This window comes from Physeter macrocephalus, chromosome 8 (assembly GCF_002837175.3).
Source record: "Physeter macrocephalus isolate SW-GA chromosome 8, ASM283717v5, whole genome shotgun sequence".
Lineage (NCBI taxonomy): Eukaryota > Metazoa > Chordata > Mammalia > Artiodactyla > Physeteridae > Physeter > Physeter macrocephalus.
In genome coordinates this window covers 29,150,573-29,168,878 of record NC_041221.1, presented here as the reverse complement: position 1 = coordinate 29,168,878, position 18,306 = coordinate 29,150,573, and the positions used below count along the sequence as shown (strand labels likewise).

At 39.6% G+C, this 18,306-nt stretch overlaps 1 protein-coding gene across 1 annotated transcript in view; it reads right to left on the bottom strand.

Annotated features, from left to right (window-relative positions):
- FBXL7 (F-box and leucine rich repeat protein 7) overlaps nucleotides 1-18,306 on the bottom strand; it is a 457,095-nt gene that overhangs the window by 321,737 nt on the left and 117,052 nt on the right. Inside the window, exon 2 of the mRNA XM_024118365.3 lies at nucleotides 13,835-13,924. Within this exon, the coding sequence (XP_023974133.1) occupies nucleotides 13,835-13,924 (90 nt within the window). The remainder of the gene's footprint in view (nucleotides 1-13,834; nucleotides 13,925-18,306) is intronic.

Below are 18,306 nucleotides of genomic sequence, written 5' to 3'. Positions count from 1 at the left end.
CAATGAGGTATCACCTCACACCAGTTAGAATGGGCATCATCAGAAAATCTACAAACAACAAATGCTGGAGAGGGTGTGGAGAAAAGGGAACCCTCTTGCACTGTTGGTGGGAATGTAAATTGATACAGCCACTATGGAAAACAGTATGGACGTCCCTTAAAGAACTAAAAATAGAATTAACATATGACCCAGCAATCCCACTACCGGGCATATACCCAGAGAAAACCATAATTCAAAAAGACACATGCACCCCAATGTTCTTGCAACACTATTTACAATAGCCAGGTCATGGAAGCAACCTAAATGCCCATCGACAGACAAATGGATAAAGAAGATGTGGTACATATACACAATGGAATATTACTCAGCCATAAAAAGGAACGAAACTGGGTCATTTGTAGAGACGTGGATGGACCTAGAGGCTGTCATACAGAGTGAAGTAGATCAGAATGAGAAAAACAAATATCGTGTATTAATGCATATATGTGGAATCCAGAGAAATGGTACAGAAGAACCGGTTTGCAGGGCAGAAATAGAGACACAGATGTAGAGAACAAACGTATGGACACCAACGAGGAAAAGCGGGGGTTGGGGGGTGGTGGTGATGTGATGAATTGGGAGATTGGGATTGACATATATACACGAATATGTTTAAAATAGATAACTAATAAGAACCTGCTGTATAAAAAGTAAAATTCAAAACAAACCCTACATTAACACATAATCAAAAAAAAATAATGTATTGGAGCCTTAGTTTGTAAATGTAAATAAAGAAGACAAACAGAAGTGTGTTCAACTAATGGAAAGAAGTTTAAAGAATAGAAAATTCAAAAAAAAAAAAAAAGAATAGAAAATTCTTTTAAAACTTATTATAGAAAGTCCATGAAAGCAAGTGATGGCTGCCTAGATGGGGGCTGAATGCATATTTGAGCATCAGGGAGGAAAAAAATAGCAAGGTTGACCTTTACCCAAAAATATTAACCAACAGTGAAAAAAAATCAAAGAATTGAATTTTTGATCATATCACATTCAGCAAAATTCCAAAACAAGAAAAAACTGACCAAAGAGACACTCACACCCTTACAGAAAAAGAATCAAATTTAATTTTCTATAAATTGCCTCTTTAACATGGAAAGTTGGACAATACTGGAAAACACAAAAAAGAAATCTACAGTTGTCCCTCAGTATCTGCAGGAGATTGGTTCCAGGAGTCCCCACATATACCAAAATTTATGGATGCTCAAGTCCCTTACATAAAATGGTATATAGTATGTAATCTGTGATTCTCAGTGATAACCCTTGATGATATCTTGAAATATGTCCCCTCACTCGTCTTCCTTTAAGAATATAATCCTAAGGACAATTGGGGTCACATAAGAAATGATGCTTCATAATGTTTTCTTACATCATTAAACATTGTTTGCTAACATTTTTTTAATAGCTTAACAGGACTTTTACACACCAATGTCTCAATAAACTATTTTACCAAGATGTTTATATTATAAAAGTTAAGAAACTATAACTACAAATAAAATTCAGACTTGTAATGTAATTTCCTAGTGCGAAATTCCTAGATCAAAGTACGTATACATTTTTTAAGGCTTTTGATTCACATGTATCCGTGTTTTCTGATTGTGAGGTATAATAAAAGAAGTCTGAGAAATAAAATATGCTACTTGAAGATTAACAACATTGACTAACACATCAAAAGCTCTGAGAAGTCCAGCAATAAAAAAGAAACCTGCGGGCTTCCCTGGTGGCGCAGTGGTTGCGTGTCCGCCTGCCGATGCAGGGGAACCGGGTTCGCGCCCCGGTCTGGGAGGATCCCACATGCCGCGGAGCGGCTGGGCCCGTGAGCCATGGCCGCTGGGCCTGCGCGTCCGGAGCCTGTGCTCCGCAACGGGAGAGGCCGCCACAGAGGGAGGCCCGCATACCACAAAAACAAACAAACAAACAAAAAGAAACCTGCGATGAACTTAGCTTAATAGAAAGATAAATATTTTGAACAATATCAAGATATTTTCTACCCCATACGGCATGAACTACCCCATGAATGTGCTGGTGGTCTCCTTTAGCTTTATGACAACTTCTGTTTTTATGCTCTGAAAGGTTCTTCTACCCCAAGATCATAAAACAAGTCATCTATATATAATTTGAACATTTAAATCTTTCATCCATCAAGAATTTATTTTGGCATCAGGAACACCTTAGGTTTTCCATGTTCCTTTTTTTTAAATGAGAAGCTGATTTTCCTGTTAGGAATACTGACAAGGCTTATCTCCCTTATCCAATTATAATGCCATCTTTATCGTATCCTAAATGGCCATAGATAACTCAATCTACCTTGAGCTCTCTGTTCCATTACACCAAGCTCCACCATACCACACTTCTTAAATATTTGTAAATGCAGAATATATTTTCGTGACACTAAAGAAATGGTACTTTCATTACTCGTTTCCAAAATTCTTCTTGGATATTCTCACATGCACATGTATTAATTCAACAAATGAGTTCAACATATAAGTAATTCAACGTGCATAGTGTGACACATATGTAACTGAACTGAATTCATCATGCACATACGGTAGGTACGTATAGATGTTGGATTTATTCTTCTAGGTTAAGAAAGTAGAATTTGGTCAAGTTTCAAAATTAAAATCATATTGGGGGACTTCCTTGGTGGTCCCGTGGTTCCAAACGCAGAGGACGTCGGTTCAATCCCCGGTGTGGCAACTAGGATCCCACATGCCGCGAGGCAACGAAGCCCACGTGCCACAACTAATGAGCTTGCGTGTCACAACTGGAGAGAAGCCCGCGCACCGCAGCAAAGAGCCCGCTCACTGCAACGAAAGAGCCCGCGCGCCACAACTAAGACCTGATGCAGCCAAAAAATAAATATATATTTTTAAAAATCGTATTGGGATTTTCGTAATAATTATGCTGAATTCATTTAGGGGAGACTTTTCCATACAAAGTCCTCCTGTCCCAGAACAAGGTTGGATATGGCACTTACGTAAAGTGACTGTGATTAAGCTGATGAAACTAAACCAGCTAATATGCAGAGGGACTCACACTGAATATAATTTTTAAATTCAATCCGCATGACCAACACATGAAGTAGATAATATTATTATTCCTGGTTCACAGAGAAGAAAATTAAAGCTACGTAACTTGGGTCACATATATATGGGGAGTTACAAAATCACAAAATTTTTGTTGTACAGGTTTTTTTCCCCTCTCATTCAGATTAAATGAAGAGTTCAATCTCCAACTTCATTTTACAAATACATCCATTAACCAGAATTTAGCTCTGTAAATCTCTGCGATTGGATGAATTCACTTCCCAATCTCCATCCTGACCAGTTCCAATCCAGCGAGACAAAACATCTGAACTTTATAGTTTCCTAGTTTCTAGGAAATAGACTATAGCTGGTGAAAGATAATCTGAGGTCAAGGTTGGTTCTAGGATAATTCTTTTAAAAAAAGTAAAGAACAATATTATTTTCTTTTTTGGGAATGGTTTTTCTAACATTTTCTTCATAACAAGTCAGTGAACCCAAAAAATATGAGCACGTTTGTTAACTGGCCAATTCAGCCATATTTTGTGCCAATAAAATGAAACTTACTTCTCCAATTTCATCAGTTAAAGAACCACAGGCTCTAATTTGGTACTTTGAGATGTCAGTAAATGAAGAATTGAAACAATTCAATGTACTGAGGTTAAAAGAGATTAAAAAGGGATTTAATAAAATTAAATTGGTGAGGGGAAAGAACATATTTTCCCCATCCCTTAAAATTGAGGTTACAGGGAGGGGTGCTGAATAGCCCTAGAATTCTTAGATTTCTAAGTTTATTTCATTTGCTGATCTAAAATGTTAAAAAATTTTCTGTGAGAAACTGGTTGCTTATAGAGCTAGTATTCAGACAACTAAACCTTTTGGTTTAAAATATGAAAACATAGAAACTAGACATATTTTCTGTTCTATCTTCCTTTCAACATGCCTATTCTGCTCTAAAAAGTTGTTTATCGCTTTAACACAAAAGGCAACTGAAAACACACTGACAGCAAATATTCCCATGATGTGCCTCAAGTTTCCCTAAGCAATAGCCTTACTCTTTTTTCTAAAAAGTAACTATGCTTCTCACATATTACTTTGGTTTTGCACAGCTTTTGTCGGTACGGTCTTTATGACTATAGTTGGAAAGTTAATCAAGGGGTCTACTCCTCCGGAAAATCCTGACTAACAACCCAGTCATTCATTCAATAAACATGTATTAAATGTTTATTACATGTCAAATACTGTGGTAGCCACAGGGTATACAAAGCTGGATAAAACACAGTTCTTTCCTCAAAGATGTTCAAGCTAGTGCAGGAAGAACACCGTGGAGGTATGAACTGAAGCATATACAAAATTCTTATGCAGCTGACATCTCGATTGAGCTGTAGCTTATTACTTGTCACTGCTACAGAGCATGCATATCTGAGCATATTTGGAGATCTGATGGGGCAGGCCCAACAGAGGTGATAGGTTTGGTTGCTGAGTAGTAGAAAAATCTTAGTAGCAAATGAAATTTCATACTATAAGAACATATGTATAGAGCAATGATTTATAATATACAATACTATAAATTGGTAAAATCAGTGTGTACTGTTACTTTAAGACATACTTTTACCCCTGCTCTAACTTTACTCAAAGTGAGCCCACAGCAGCAGGAACCCTTTGCTTGATTCCAAGATTTATGTCTTGAATATATTTCTCCACTAAAAGGCCCCAGACTCTTTGGGGCGTGACTTATTCTGTGTCTTGGGCAGAAGAAAAGAAAATAGGATGGACATTCTTTTGTGGCCAGAAAGCAAGGATGGTTTTATAGCCTGAAGGACAGGGCTGGAAGGGCAAAGGAGATGCTTAAAGGTTTTTCACAGTTGTGAAAAGCCAAAGATCAAAAAGAGAATAATAATTATTAATAATCAGAACAAAGTGAGTTTGTAATTAGAGTCAAAAGAGAAAAGATAATATAAGTTGCATAAGTCACTATATGTTATATAAAATACTGTTATATACAACAGAAGATAAACATAATAGAGTACTTAAATTTGGGCTAATGTTAATGGTAAGGGAGTGTTCGTTGATGGATTCTTTAGAAGTTGGCTTTAGTTGTATCTGTGTAAGTCGAGTGACTACAAAGAAGGCAAGCGAACAGTCTCAAAAGTGAGTCCATCACTGATTTCTATAGGAAATTCCCTCCCTCCAAGAATTTTGTGAGTTTGGTAAAGACTGACTAGCGATTTTCAGGGACACAGGACAGCGTCCCTTTGGGCACCACTACCCCACAAGTTGTTGGAGCACCTCCCCAGCTCCACTGTTCCTCCTTCTTCCAATGACCACCCTCTTCCCTCCCCTGGATTCCCCGTGTCTCCTTCCTCCAAAGCTCAGAATCTCTACTGTGCAGAGGAGTCTAGCTTTCTAAAGCCCACATCGGGAAACTCACTCAAACACATGCAGTTATTTGGAAGAACAAATGTCCTCACCCCACCCTGGAAGGCAGTAGCGGTTATAAACAGCTGAAAACTCCCCAGTTATATTTATAATTATTGACTGTATTGCTATCTGCTTCCCGCAGACTGCCTCCTTATAACAATTCTTCAATCGCCTCTTAATGATCACAAAGAATTTCTAAATTGTATATTATTCCCTCTATAATGTGGGTTTTCTATATTTTTTAGGAATACATAGAATGTAAAGGAATGTCCTTTACAACTCAAGTGCTTTTCTCTCATTTATTAATCAGCCTAACAGCCTTGGGAAGTCAGGGACTTCCTGAGTAAGTTAGTTTATCCTCAGGAAGTTATTTCCTGGTCAAAGAGGAAGTAAACAGACATGTTAACCCAAGTTTTAAGGTCAGATTCTGTCCATGACTGTAAAGGGCAAAGATTTCCAACATCAGGATATTTGTCCTAAAACGTTGGTTCCCAACTTCCTCCATATTCTTTCTTTGCCTGAGATGAGCTCAGAAGTTGGTTACTGAGTGTAAAACCTTCCAAATAACCCAAACAAAGATGGTGGGTGCACAGTGTCACAGAATGATAGCCTATTTGTCACCGACAACCCCAATTATATGGGATCCACGGAAAACCTAATACAAAGAGTGTGCAGCCACTCCATAACTAACCGTTTTAGTGAAAGTGTGTGTTCAACGCACTTTTTGACCCTATTCAACGTTGCCAGAGAAAGGTCTGTTTAGAAGCCTCCCTTGCCCCCACGTAAGCCCAAATGGATTTTTCTTCACAATCTAACATGCCATGCTGTATCACCCTCTCCATCCTCCACCTTCTACCCACACAGCAAAAGCCAAGTCCCGGGCTCCCAGGATGCCTTTCCCAACTCCTCCAGAGATAGCACTTCTTCAGATCACTTGTTGGGACACAATCCCATACTACCCCAAACTACTATTTAACTGTTTCATAAGTGTTTATTTCCCCCAGTAATTGTGAAAGTTCTGGAAGCAGTGGATCTTGTCATAAAATCGAATTCCTCAGGGAACCAAAATAGCTAACAGCAATATTGTGAAGGATGATTGTTTATGGCATTAGAGAATGATGGAGACTCAAGAGCTGCAGGTTGGATGCTCCACTTAAATCCGTTAAACCCAAAGTTAGTTTTGAAAATTCTTCAGGTAGAAGAAGGGTAGGGGTCATTCTCTGTGCTACCAGTTTGTGACTAACATACATTTTGTAGCCCCCAATCAGTGCCTAAACAAATGTATTTGAACCTAGATTACATCCTTTTATAAATTTCCATCTAGTGAAATTACTGATATCTTAAGAATGATCCAAGCTTTTATTACAAACACACTTAGTTGTACTTGGATGAATCAGAATGTCTATATTTGAAAAATATTGATTATTTGAGTGCTTTTTTACAAGTTACAGATGTAGGTGAAGGAAATAAACATAGAATTTTGCACATGAGATTAGAATACTGAAGATCTGAGAAACTCTGGCTGTCTCAAGTATTACTTTAAAATGTCCTTAAACACACACACACACACACACACACACACAACACACACACTCACAGAGAAACGTAATATCCTTCTGAGACTATTAAATGACATTTTTGCCATTCTGGCTAATTCATTTGGGAAGATAATTCCCTCAAGAAATTAAATTTATTTCTTGAGTCTGAGATGGTATTTATAATTTCAATGCACATTCCTAGGCTTACATAACCATTTTCTGGATATTGAGTTGATGAGCTTTCCTCTGCTTAAACTAACCCTCAGATGCAAATGTGACTTCCTTATTAAATTGGGCACATTGAATCTATAAAATGTTCAGATTGCCAGATGTAATTGGTGCAGTTTTTCAAAAGTCACCTAACTTACAATTAAGCAGTCACTTCAACCATAAAGGAAATTTGATCAGGAAGCAGTAAGGTGCTAATTTAATTACCAAAACACATTAAGCTTCAAAGCTAAAGCCTTGCAAAGCATTCCTAAATGATCCTGAAATTTTAGAGATAGTTAAGCTTAAAATTTAATTTTTAAAGGCAAAACAAAGCTCTATAATAATCGGTCATCACCTTCCTCATATACTGAATAAAAGTTCCTAAACACCAGTTTTTGATTTTGGAATCTCTTCCTCCCCATAAGGTCCTTCACCTTACCTTCCTTCCAATTTGGATAAATGTCATTTTATAACTATTTTATTTATTTATTTATTTATCTATCTATCTGTGCCGCACAGCATGTGGATCTTAGTTCCACGACCAAGGGGTGAACCCGCGCCCCCTGCAGTGAAAGCGCGGAGTCAACCATTGGACCGCCAGGGAAGTCGTCCCTTTATAACTAAAAGAGATTTCTTCAGCGTCATTTTCTTTCTCCAGTTCTTTATATTCCTCTTCCTATGTTATCTATTTGCTCTTGTGTCATAGATAGAATTTCATTCAACTGTAATAGACTGCTTCAAGGTACATTTCCAGTCTTCCAAGGCACATGGTCTGAGATTGGTATCTACCACTTGTGTGCATTTCCAATTTAAGAATAATTCCATGGCTCGGTTTTAAAGGGAAAACAAGCAATACAACTATTCAGTACTTTTATATTACATACACTATAGACCCCATATCATGATTAACTTACATAACAACTTCAAACCCTAACTCTGTCTAGTGCAGTCTGTTAAGGGCACAGTTATGGTAACCGGAAAACTAAGCTTTCAACAGTGCCGTATAAAAGCAACTTGGAATGTTGACTTTTGCTTTCTATAACTGAGGATTTGAAGTCATTTTCTAGGCTATACATGGACACAAAAGTGTTTCCATGCAGAATGTCAGCAATCTAGACATGATTATGAGTTGGCTTTTGAAAAGGTACTTCTCATAAGTACTTTCAAAATATACTTTGATACAAACGTATAACAATGACTAGTGTGAAATTCTCATTACTTTTTGCATGACAATTACAAAACAAGCATTAAGAATAAATCTTAGCACTCAGCACTCAAAGCCTATCTTTGCTACTCACCAGTTTTACATGACTTTGGGCCACCCTGATTCTTCCCATCTCCCTGTTTTCATCTGCCAAATGGAAACATTTATGCCTACGTCACAAGAGAAGTATGACGATGAAACAAAGATGAATGCAATAATGCTCATGAAAGTACTAGTAAGAGCCTGAAATAAGTGTCCGAGAAATGTCTGTTGAATTTGTTGGATAGTCAAAAAGGCTTTTTGGGAAACAGAATCTACCTTGAGTTAAAAGCATCATCTTTCTCTTCCTGAGTGATTCATGTGAATTTTATACTCTGAGGAGTACATTCAAGAAGTAAAAAGATAATATAAAGAAGACAAAGAGAATTAAAGCAAAGCCAAATGCCTGGACATTTTCAAAATAACTCTATTTGGAATTGGTTAATTAAATGGGCAATTTCACAAAGTAATGTTCTGCGAATCTACTAAAAGGCTATTTTATAATCATGAGCTGACAACGGTAGTGTCTCCATCTCTGGAAGCGAACCTACTCAAGTAGGTTGAGATCCTTTTGCCATTTGAAGCAGCTCCCCTCCTCCCACTGGAAGGACTGACCTATTAGGGCTCAACAAACGTTCTCAAACTCTTCCAAACAGCCCGCTTCAGCTTTGCAACCAGCTCAAAATAGGCAGCGAGAGATCAGGTGCACAAATGAGAGTTAAATAGCTTCATGCTCCAAAGGCAAAAGCTTTTTTAAAAGGTTATGCTTTTTTCTAATTGGACCATCTTTCACCAAAACATTACTGCGTCGTCGGACTCCTGCTTGACAATGTACTAGGTGTGTAATCTTGAGCAAATCTCTTCAGTTCTCTGTGCCACAGGAATTTCTTTGTAGAATGACTGCAGATCAGAAAATTGCCAAGAATTTTTGTAGCTCTAAAAATTCTCGGATTCCACGGTTGTCCGGCTTGATAACCAAAATGTATAAACAGCCATCACACCTATAAATTGTGTTGTCCATGAGTTCAGTATCTAAACTTGAACGTGATTAAAGAGCAGCTGAGTGAAGCCGACTCTTCATCAGCCAACAGCATTTGGCCTTTGAACCAACCACTTCATTTTCCCCCAGCTCAAGAGAAGGCTGAGTTGTTGAGATGCCACCCTTAAAGCCACACCCTCACGCCCCCGCCCATTCCACGAAAGTAAGCCCAAGCTCAGCTTCCTATTTCTAGGAAGCTTCTTCATGATCTAACCTAATCCAACAGACTCTGCTCACAGCTGGACATGACTTTCAAAGAGCTGAAAGTCAAAGGCCATTCTTTCCAGTACAAGAGAAAACACCCTGTGGGTGAGAAAGACAGAAAAAAATGGAAGAGAAAGAATAGTAACACAACTGGAAAGAATTAAGCTATGGTTTATGATGTTGGAATGCAGATTTGGTTGGGGAAAAATGGAAAGTTCTCCAGCTTTCTACACTTGAACCCAAACCCCCTACAGTATCAGGAAACCAGGAACTTAAACTGTCACAAGAAATATAATGGGTCTTAAAGAAAGCCTATACCTTATCAGAGAGAAAGCACTGCAGGCTGCCAATTCCTTGAAAGGGGTATGGCTTTAGAGTCACAAATTAAGACTCATGAAGGTTTAGCATGAGATTTTGGAACGGAACACTACCATCAGGTAAAAAATGCCATTCTCTTTTGGATTAAAATCAAATTGTATCATCATCTGGGCCCACCATCCTAGGGGAATAGCCTTACGACCCAAAGTGGATCATACGCTGCAACTTGAGATAGACAGCAAAGACATAAGCCCTTGGCAAAGAATCCGACTTGGAGTGAATAAATGTGATGCCTCAACCACTAGGGTTGGATGCTAACATGTTTAAAACCTGAGCTGAGGTTAGCAACTACCCAAGAAAAGCTAAAAAAATAATTAATTAATTAAAAGGTTGGGAAATCTGTGGGTCTATAATCTCTCCCGTCTTCCAGAGCTTCATGGGAGAATATGCACGTACCATAATAGGTCAACTCTGACAGGGCACCACACGCTAGGCTATGAACCCTCCTGGTCCAGGGATTTGTTATGATGGCTTTCTGGCCAGTTCTGGCCCCAAGGCCAGAGCATCTCAGGAGAAGCTTCCAGCCTCCAGCCCTGCACTTTGTACTGGCCAAGACTCAGCCTCTCACCTCTCAGAGTTGGGAGGCAGCATATTAAAAGAATGGTTTGTGATGGTTTAGATGTAAGTCTGAAGGTCAGGAAGTGGCTCCCCAAAACGCTTTTTCATGTGTAAAATTCAATGAGTTTTAGTAAATTTACTGAGCTGTGTACCTATCACCACAATCCAATTTTAGAACATTGTCATCTCCCCAATAAGACAGGTAATCACCGTTCCTGCTGCCAGCCCCAGGTTAGTGCATGTTGTGTGTCCTTCCCTTCCTTTCACTCCCAGGTCCTCAGTTTATTTCCCAGCATACGTTGCATAGGGTGGTTACCCACATGTTTCCCAGTAAGAGACGGTGCCTGGGCCATCAGCTACCCTGTGGAGGTTGGACACAAATGCACACATGTGCACACACACAGACACACACACACACCACCCAGGGAGCTGATATAACACCTCTGCATCCTGCCCATCAGGGAGAAGTCCAACACTGCTCCAAATGCTTCCAATCCAGCTGTTACAGGTATGGTCACGGTTTTCAAAAGCTGCAGGAAAACTGACTCTTATCCTCCACAAAAGATATCATGTTTAGAACTCAGCATCACTCAGACCTTTAAACTAAGGATCCTCCCTATGCTCCTTGAAGACAATACCCATGAATTCAGAGGTGAAAAATCATAAGAAGATCAAAGAACTGAAGAAAATAACCATAATCATACAGCTTCCAGAAAGGCACACCACTTACCCAATATGCTTTTTAACATCAAAGGTTAAATATAGTCCTAGAAAACAGTGGAAAGAGAATCAAAGAAGCATTTTTAAATGTGCTCTTGTTTAGCGTGTGTTAAGAAACTGGTGTCCACCTTCTGTTTTCTTTTCTTTTGTCAGTGTGTTGCATACAGTGGTTACCTAGGTGTTTTCCGGTAGGAGGAACCGTTAATGCCATCAGGTAAATCCACCTTGTGGAGGTCAGAAAATGTGATGCCCTGACTGCTCGTCCTGAGAGGTGGACCTGGGCTCTGTCATCTGCACTGAGAAAATGAGCACTGGCTATTATGCTTCTATCTGGAAAAACTAGACCCAGAATATGAGACCTCTCTGTGGCAAAGAACCCTGAGACACATTTTAATGTAACTAATACCCACATCAAATTCATTTTTTAATATTTTAAAATTTTCACTGATTGAAAAACAGTGGCAAAATGGATTCATGCAAATAAACAGCAAAACAACACATTCTTTGAAAAATTTTTTAGATAAGCAAAAAATGGACAGCATCTTTCATAACGACGAGGTTCTCCCACTTACGAGTTCGGAAAAAAACCCGTATCAATTTAGCCCAGTTGCTAAAAATTCTGTTTCATATGAACATCACACATTTTCCCATTTTCCTCTCCTGAAAACGCACTGTGACCAAAATGTATGAAACATTGACTGGGCCTACACCAAAAGGATCTTCCTAAGAAAATGGCAAAACAAAAATGAAAATTTTTTTCATAGTTATATAGTTTTTTTTTGAAGCATAAAAGCAGACATTTTTTAAATGCATGAAATCCCATGGCCCCTTCCCCCAACCTTTGCAACAGAGCTCATATATTTTTGTATTTTCTATTTTTGAAAAGGAGAAAAAACGTTAAGAGAACTTAAATCCGGATAGGGAAACCCGTAAGAATTATTTCACATACTTCTTTCTATTTTCACAGCCACTCAAATTAGACAAATTACTGTGACAAGCGTGACTGTAAAATAATGGTGGCAAGAAGTGATACTCTTACAAAACATAGATTTCTGATTACAGCAGATCATAAATCAATTAAATTGAAGTGATTTCCACTCTGGCTTTTAAGAATCAAAGCAAAGGTCTAAAATCCGTTTACCCGATTTGCACATTACCTTAACTGAATTTCAAGAATGATCTAATCCCCGTATTTGAACAAACAGGCACAAAATTAAAGCTGGATTGCTACCTGATTCATCACTACATTAAGGAGAACACTCCAATCTGTTTGCCACAGAATGCTGGTAAAAACAACGCGAAGGCACTAAACACAAGGGAATACAATCCAGTTGTAAAAGCTATTTATCCATCAGTCTGGGGATAATTAACCCAGGGAAGATAATTCTTATTTGAAACACACCAAGTCAAAGAATACCCAAAGAGAAGATACACACAACAGAAGTAAAGCATCATCATTAATGCATATCCTGTAATGCAGATCAAAGCAGTCAAACAACTGAGATGACCAACACCAGGCTCTGAGTGCGTTTCTGGATAGTACAAGCAGCAGAAATTAAGCCTCTGAAACAAGGACTGGAAATGTTGTTTCCCCAACACCCTGCACACCGGGAAAGGAGGCTCTATACAGTGTCGTGAGAAAATCAGCTGACACCTCAACAAGTCTTTCATTATAAACGGCATTCGTGTCTTCCATGGACCTTCATTCAACAATTCGTTTAGAAAGAACTCTTCTTCAGAAAAGAAGTCATTTAAATGTGTTTCACATTAAAATAAAAGGAGCCAATTCCATAATTGGGTCAACTTTCCACTAAATAACTACAATAGAAACAATGATTTCCCCACTCAAACGAGTAAGTAATAACTGAAAAGCTTCTCAACTATTGGCAAGCAATTAAATTCCAACATGTGCTGCTACATATAGTCAAATTCTTTATCAAGAATATCAGTGCAACCAATCTTTGTTCTGACAAGCAGGACTTTTCACTTATTCTTTAAAGAATCAAACAAACCTCTTTTCCTACTCCCCAGGTATTGGGAATAATTCAAGTTCTACAAATCACACAACTATGACCTTCCCATTATCAAAATCCTGAATTCTAGGTGTGCCTATTTTGAAAGTTCTTGCAGGAACTTTCAACTGCAGCATAAAGATTTTACAATCATAATGTTTTTCACACTGAAAAACAAGATATGTCATTCATAAACACTTCCCAAAAGTCAGCCTGTTGCATTTTCACAAAATAACAGCATTTACCGTAAACCACATCAAAACAACTTTAGTAGACGGTGACAGCAATGCAACAAAAAAGAAACCTGGGAAAACCTTGGCCTTCTCATATTTAAGAATCTCATATGCTTCCACTCAGTAGAACAGAACTGAAACTCACACCTTTTACATGTCTTCCAAACACAGCCAGCACTGTGGCCAGAGGGCGAGAGATAATGAAGAGCAGATGCCTACCTTCACTGGTAGCCACATTCTTCTGGGCTTGGGTCGGCGTGTGATCTGTACTTGAACTCACGTCGGATGAGATGCTTGAGCTGCCTTTGCCTAGAGAAAACAGGAACGAGCAGCTTTTGAGTTTTGTCATTTCACAACTGGACCGTGCCGCCTTCCATCCCATCCCTTACCAAGCCGTATCACTTGTTTTCAAGAAAGAAGCCATAATACCAAGAAAGGAGTTCATTAGGTTCCTTGCCTTAGTCATTAAATATCTTTTGGGAAATATCTGACCCATGTCATAGTAGAACTAAAGCCCTATTATAATATGGCTCGACTATAAACTCAGACAAGATTATAAAACATAGTCAAATATAATAACGTAATCTTGTTTTGGCATACATGTGGATAAGAGAGTCCATGTGGGAAACACATCTACAATATTAAGTTTTTCTTTGCAACTATAAACTATACGTTTCCTAATAAAGGATAAAGACAAATCTAAGAATGAGGCATTATCCAAGGAGAAAGAGCCTGCTGGCTCCGAACAGCTGCATCACCTTAAAAAACAAATTCCCTGCTTTAATGGGTTCTTCATTAGAACAAACAAAAAATTAGATAGCTAGTGGGAAGCTGCCGCATAGCACAGGGAGATCACCTCTGTGCTTTGTGACCGTCTGGAGGGGTGGGATGGGGAGGGTGACGCAAGAGGGAAGAGATATGGGAACATATGTATATGTATAACTGATTCACTTTGTTGTAAAGGAGAAACTAACACACCATTGTAAAACAGTTATACTCCAATAAAGATGTTAAAAAAAAAAAACCCCACCTTGTTTTTCTAATGCAGGACTTCTCAAATGGGGGTGCCTCTCCCTCAAGTGGACATCTGATAATGACTGGTGGTATCTTTAATTGTCACAACTGGGGAAGGTGTGCTACTGGATTCTAGTGGGTAGAGGCCAGGGATACTGCTCAACATCCTACAACGTATACAACGGCACCTCGTAAGAAAGAATTATGCAGCCCAGAACATCAATTTGCTGAAGTTGAGAAACCCTGGTCTAAATAACCTCCCCTCAGCTCACAACTGAGTTTCTACTCTTCTAAATTTTAATTTGAACATATACATTAATATTGCAGACATTCTCCAAATGCACATGAAAGTCTACAAATATGAACCACACTCACTGCCTCGGGAGGGAAGTGCCAATGACCATGGTGGACAGCATTCTAAGATGATCCTCATGGTACCTGCTACAGGCTGAATGTTTATGTTCCCTAAAACTCATATCTTAAAACCTAATCCCCAATGCCATGGTATTAAGAGGTGATTAGCCTTTGGAGGTGATTAGGTCATAAGGGTGGAGCCCTCATGAATGGGATTAGTGCCCTTATTGAAGAGACCCCAGAGGGCTCCCTTGCCCCTTCCACCATGAGGACACAGGGAGAAGATGGCCGTCTACGAACCAGGAAGCAGGTCCTCACCAGACACCTTGATCGCAAACTTTGCAGCCTCCAAAACTGTGAGAATGAAATATCTGTTGTTATAAGCCACCTAGTCTATGGTATTTTGTTGTAGCAACCTGGACAGGCTAAGCCAGTGTCCATGCCCTTAGTAACCTGCTCCCCTTGAGTATGGCTAGAACTTGCAATTTGCCACTAAGCAAAAGGACGTGGCAATGGTGAGAGGATTTTGCCAATGTAATTAAATTTCCTATAGCATTAACTTTAATCAAAAGGGTGATTATCCTGGGTGAGCCTGACCTAAATATATATAAGTAAACCCTTTTAAAGAGCCTACAGGAGAGAGATCCTTCCTACTGGTCTTGAAGAAGCAAACCACCATGAGTTCCACAGCTGCAAGGAAACGAATTCTACCAATCCCACATGAGCATGGAAGAAGACCCCAACCTCACATGAGAAAGCAGCTCTGGTCAACACCTTGACTGCAGCTTTGCAAGATCCTGAACAAAAGACCCAGCTGATCCAAGCCCAGAATTGTGACCCAAGGAAACAGTGAAATAATAGATATCCTGTGGTAAGCTGCTAAATTCATGGTAATTTGTTATGCAGCAAATAGAAAACTGAAACAGTCACCAACCAGTTACACCCCAGAGGAACTCTTTTCACACCACAAGTTATGACCTAAACTCTTACATTAAGCTGAGAAACACTGTTTTCCAGTCGTCTTCCCTGCACAGTGTACACACCCCAGTTAGGTAGAGTGAGTTTATAGTCTATAAAAAGAACAAAGCAGAAAAGCACAAATGGGCTTCAATTGAAAGAGCTTCAGGATTTTGTTTGCTAATGTTCAGAGTAATGGAACAATCCAAGTTCATGGGCGATATCACCGGAGCAGTGAAGTTCAATGGCTGTTGCTTCTTCTCACCACTGCTCAGTATAACGTATGGCTCTGAAACAATTCTGTTATTCCCATAATTTCTGCCCATTTCACATCCTCCTCTCTCAGAGTTAGCAGACAGTGCAGAAACTCTCCAGCAGTTATGTGTCAGGCCTCTGCGGCAGCATGTGTATGAGTCAGGCAGCACCATTTATCTGCCATGGTTCACCCTTGGTGGGGGTTGACATGTTGGACCTGGTACCTAGTTAGAAGTATGTCAACCTGGTCTCTGACCTCAGTCTGCTGCTCCCTTGTTCTCTGACCTTGGACAGTGTCGACATCTGATAGGGGAGATGGTTGGACTAAGTGATTCCCAGCAGCTCAAACAGCCTATGATTCTATGAGTCCATGGTCGTTCCTCAAACCTGAGTCATGCAAATACTACGGTAATATAGCAAAAAAAAAAAATTATTGTGCACCACTAACTTATAGAAATTATTTTTATTATATTGTTACTTGTGATGCACAAATGGAAAACTAGAAATGACCTCCATCTGCCTTAGATCTGATTCAACAATAAGACCAAAACAAACTAACGAATTGGACACGAAAACAATAAAACCCATAAAATTCAAATGAACAGCGTTAATTTAACCTCGCAGATGATGTTATTTTGCTGAGATTACATCGCCTTTCAAAAAGTAAATGCAGCACTGGCTCCTGAAGCCAATGGGCTCTTGGTTTGGGCATGTCCACACTACCCCGGCCCTGTGGGGACTTGCCCCGCCCGCCACTTCCATCCACTTGAACTTGGGGAGTCCTTCCTGCTACAACAGGGTGCACGTCAGTTGGCCCTCACTTGCTCTGACTATATCATTCACGTGCTTTCAGTCTGCTCTTCTTTTATTCCTTATTGGCCTATAGCCACTGAAGGAGGGCTTGCTCCTTAAAAGCCAGGTGCAAACTTGGGCAATGAAACCTTGTGGGAGGACTCTGCTACAAAGAGGACCGGTATGCAAGCATCGTCTTTAAGATCATCATAAAAATGAAAGCACAAAAGAAAACAACAAATTTCAGGAGAAATTTTCAGACAGATCTGAAAATGTGTGTGCAGATCCCTCAGAAGACCACAATCTGCAGTATAGGAAATGCTGGTCTATGAAGAAAGGGAAGAAGATTGGGGAAACAAATACAATTATTAATGCTTTTTCTAATAAATAGCTAACACTGAGTGCATACGCTGTGCTGCATAGTCTAGTAAATACTTAAGATGCTTCATCGTATTATTCACTGTGCCCTACAACTGTGTGCCTCGACCTTTGTTTCATGACTGCCCGCCCTCCAAGGAAACTTTTTAGACATTTTTCCTTATCACCCTCCAACTGAAATTGTAATACCACAGATGTACTGCAGATTTGTTATGTACTGTGTGTATATATATATATATATATATATATATATATCTGCTTTTTAAATAAAAAGAGTAAGATTTTCACTTCCCTCCACCTCAAGAACCAACTTTTGTCCCCTTGAGAGTGATATCACCTCCATTAAGACTGTATACCTTGGGCTTCCCTGGTGGCGCAGTGGTTGAGAGTCCCCCTGCCGATGCAGGGGACAGGGGTTCGTGCCCCGGTCCGGGAAGATCCCACATGCCGCGGAGCGGCTGGGCCCGTGAGCCATGGCCGCTGAGCCTGCGCGTCCGGAGCCTGTGCTCCGCAACGGGAGAGGCCACAACAGTGAGAGGCCCACGTACCGCAAAAAAAAAAAAAAAAAAGTATGCCTTTTGGTAAGTAAAGCATTCTTAAATGCCTGAGTATTTAATGAATTAACTAATTAAGGAAAGCAAGGTAACAGAGAGATCCATACAGTCCATTCTTGTTATGTTCCATGAAGTCTCTGCAAACACTGAATTAACAACAGGGAATCATTGCTCTGAGGGGAAACACAGGATTAGGTGTCTGTCAGCCTCTGACCACATTTTTGTCAACCCATCAATACGTAAACTTGTTTTATGCATGGTTTTTTTGTTTGTTTTTTTTGTTTTTTTGGGGTTTTTTTTTGCGGTACGCGGGCCTCTCCCGTTGCGGAGCACAGGCTCCGGACGCGCAGGCTCAGCGGCCATGGCTCACGGGCCCAGCCGCTCCGC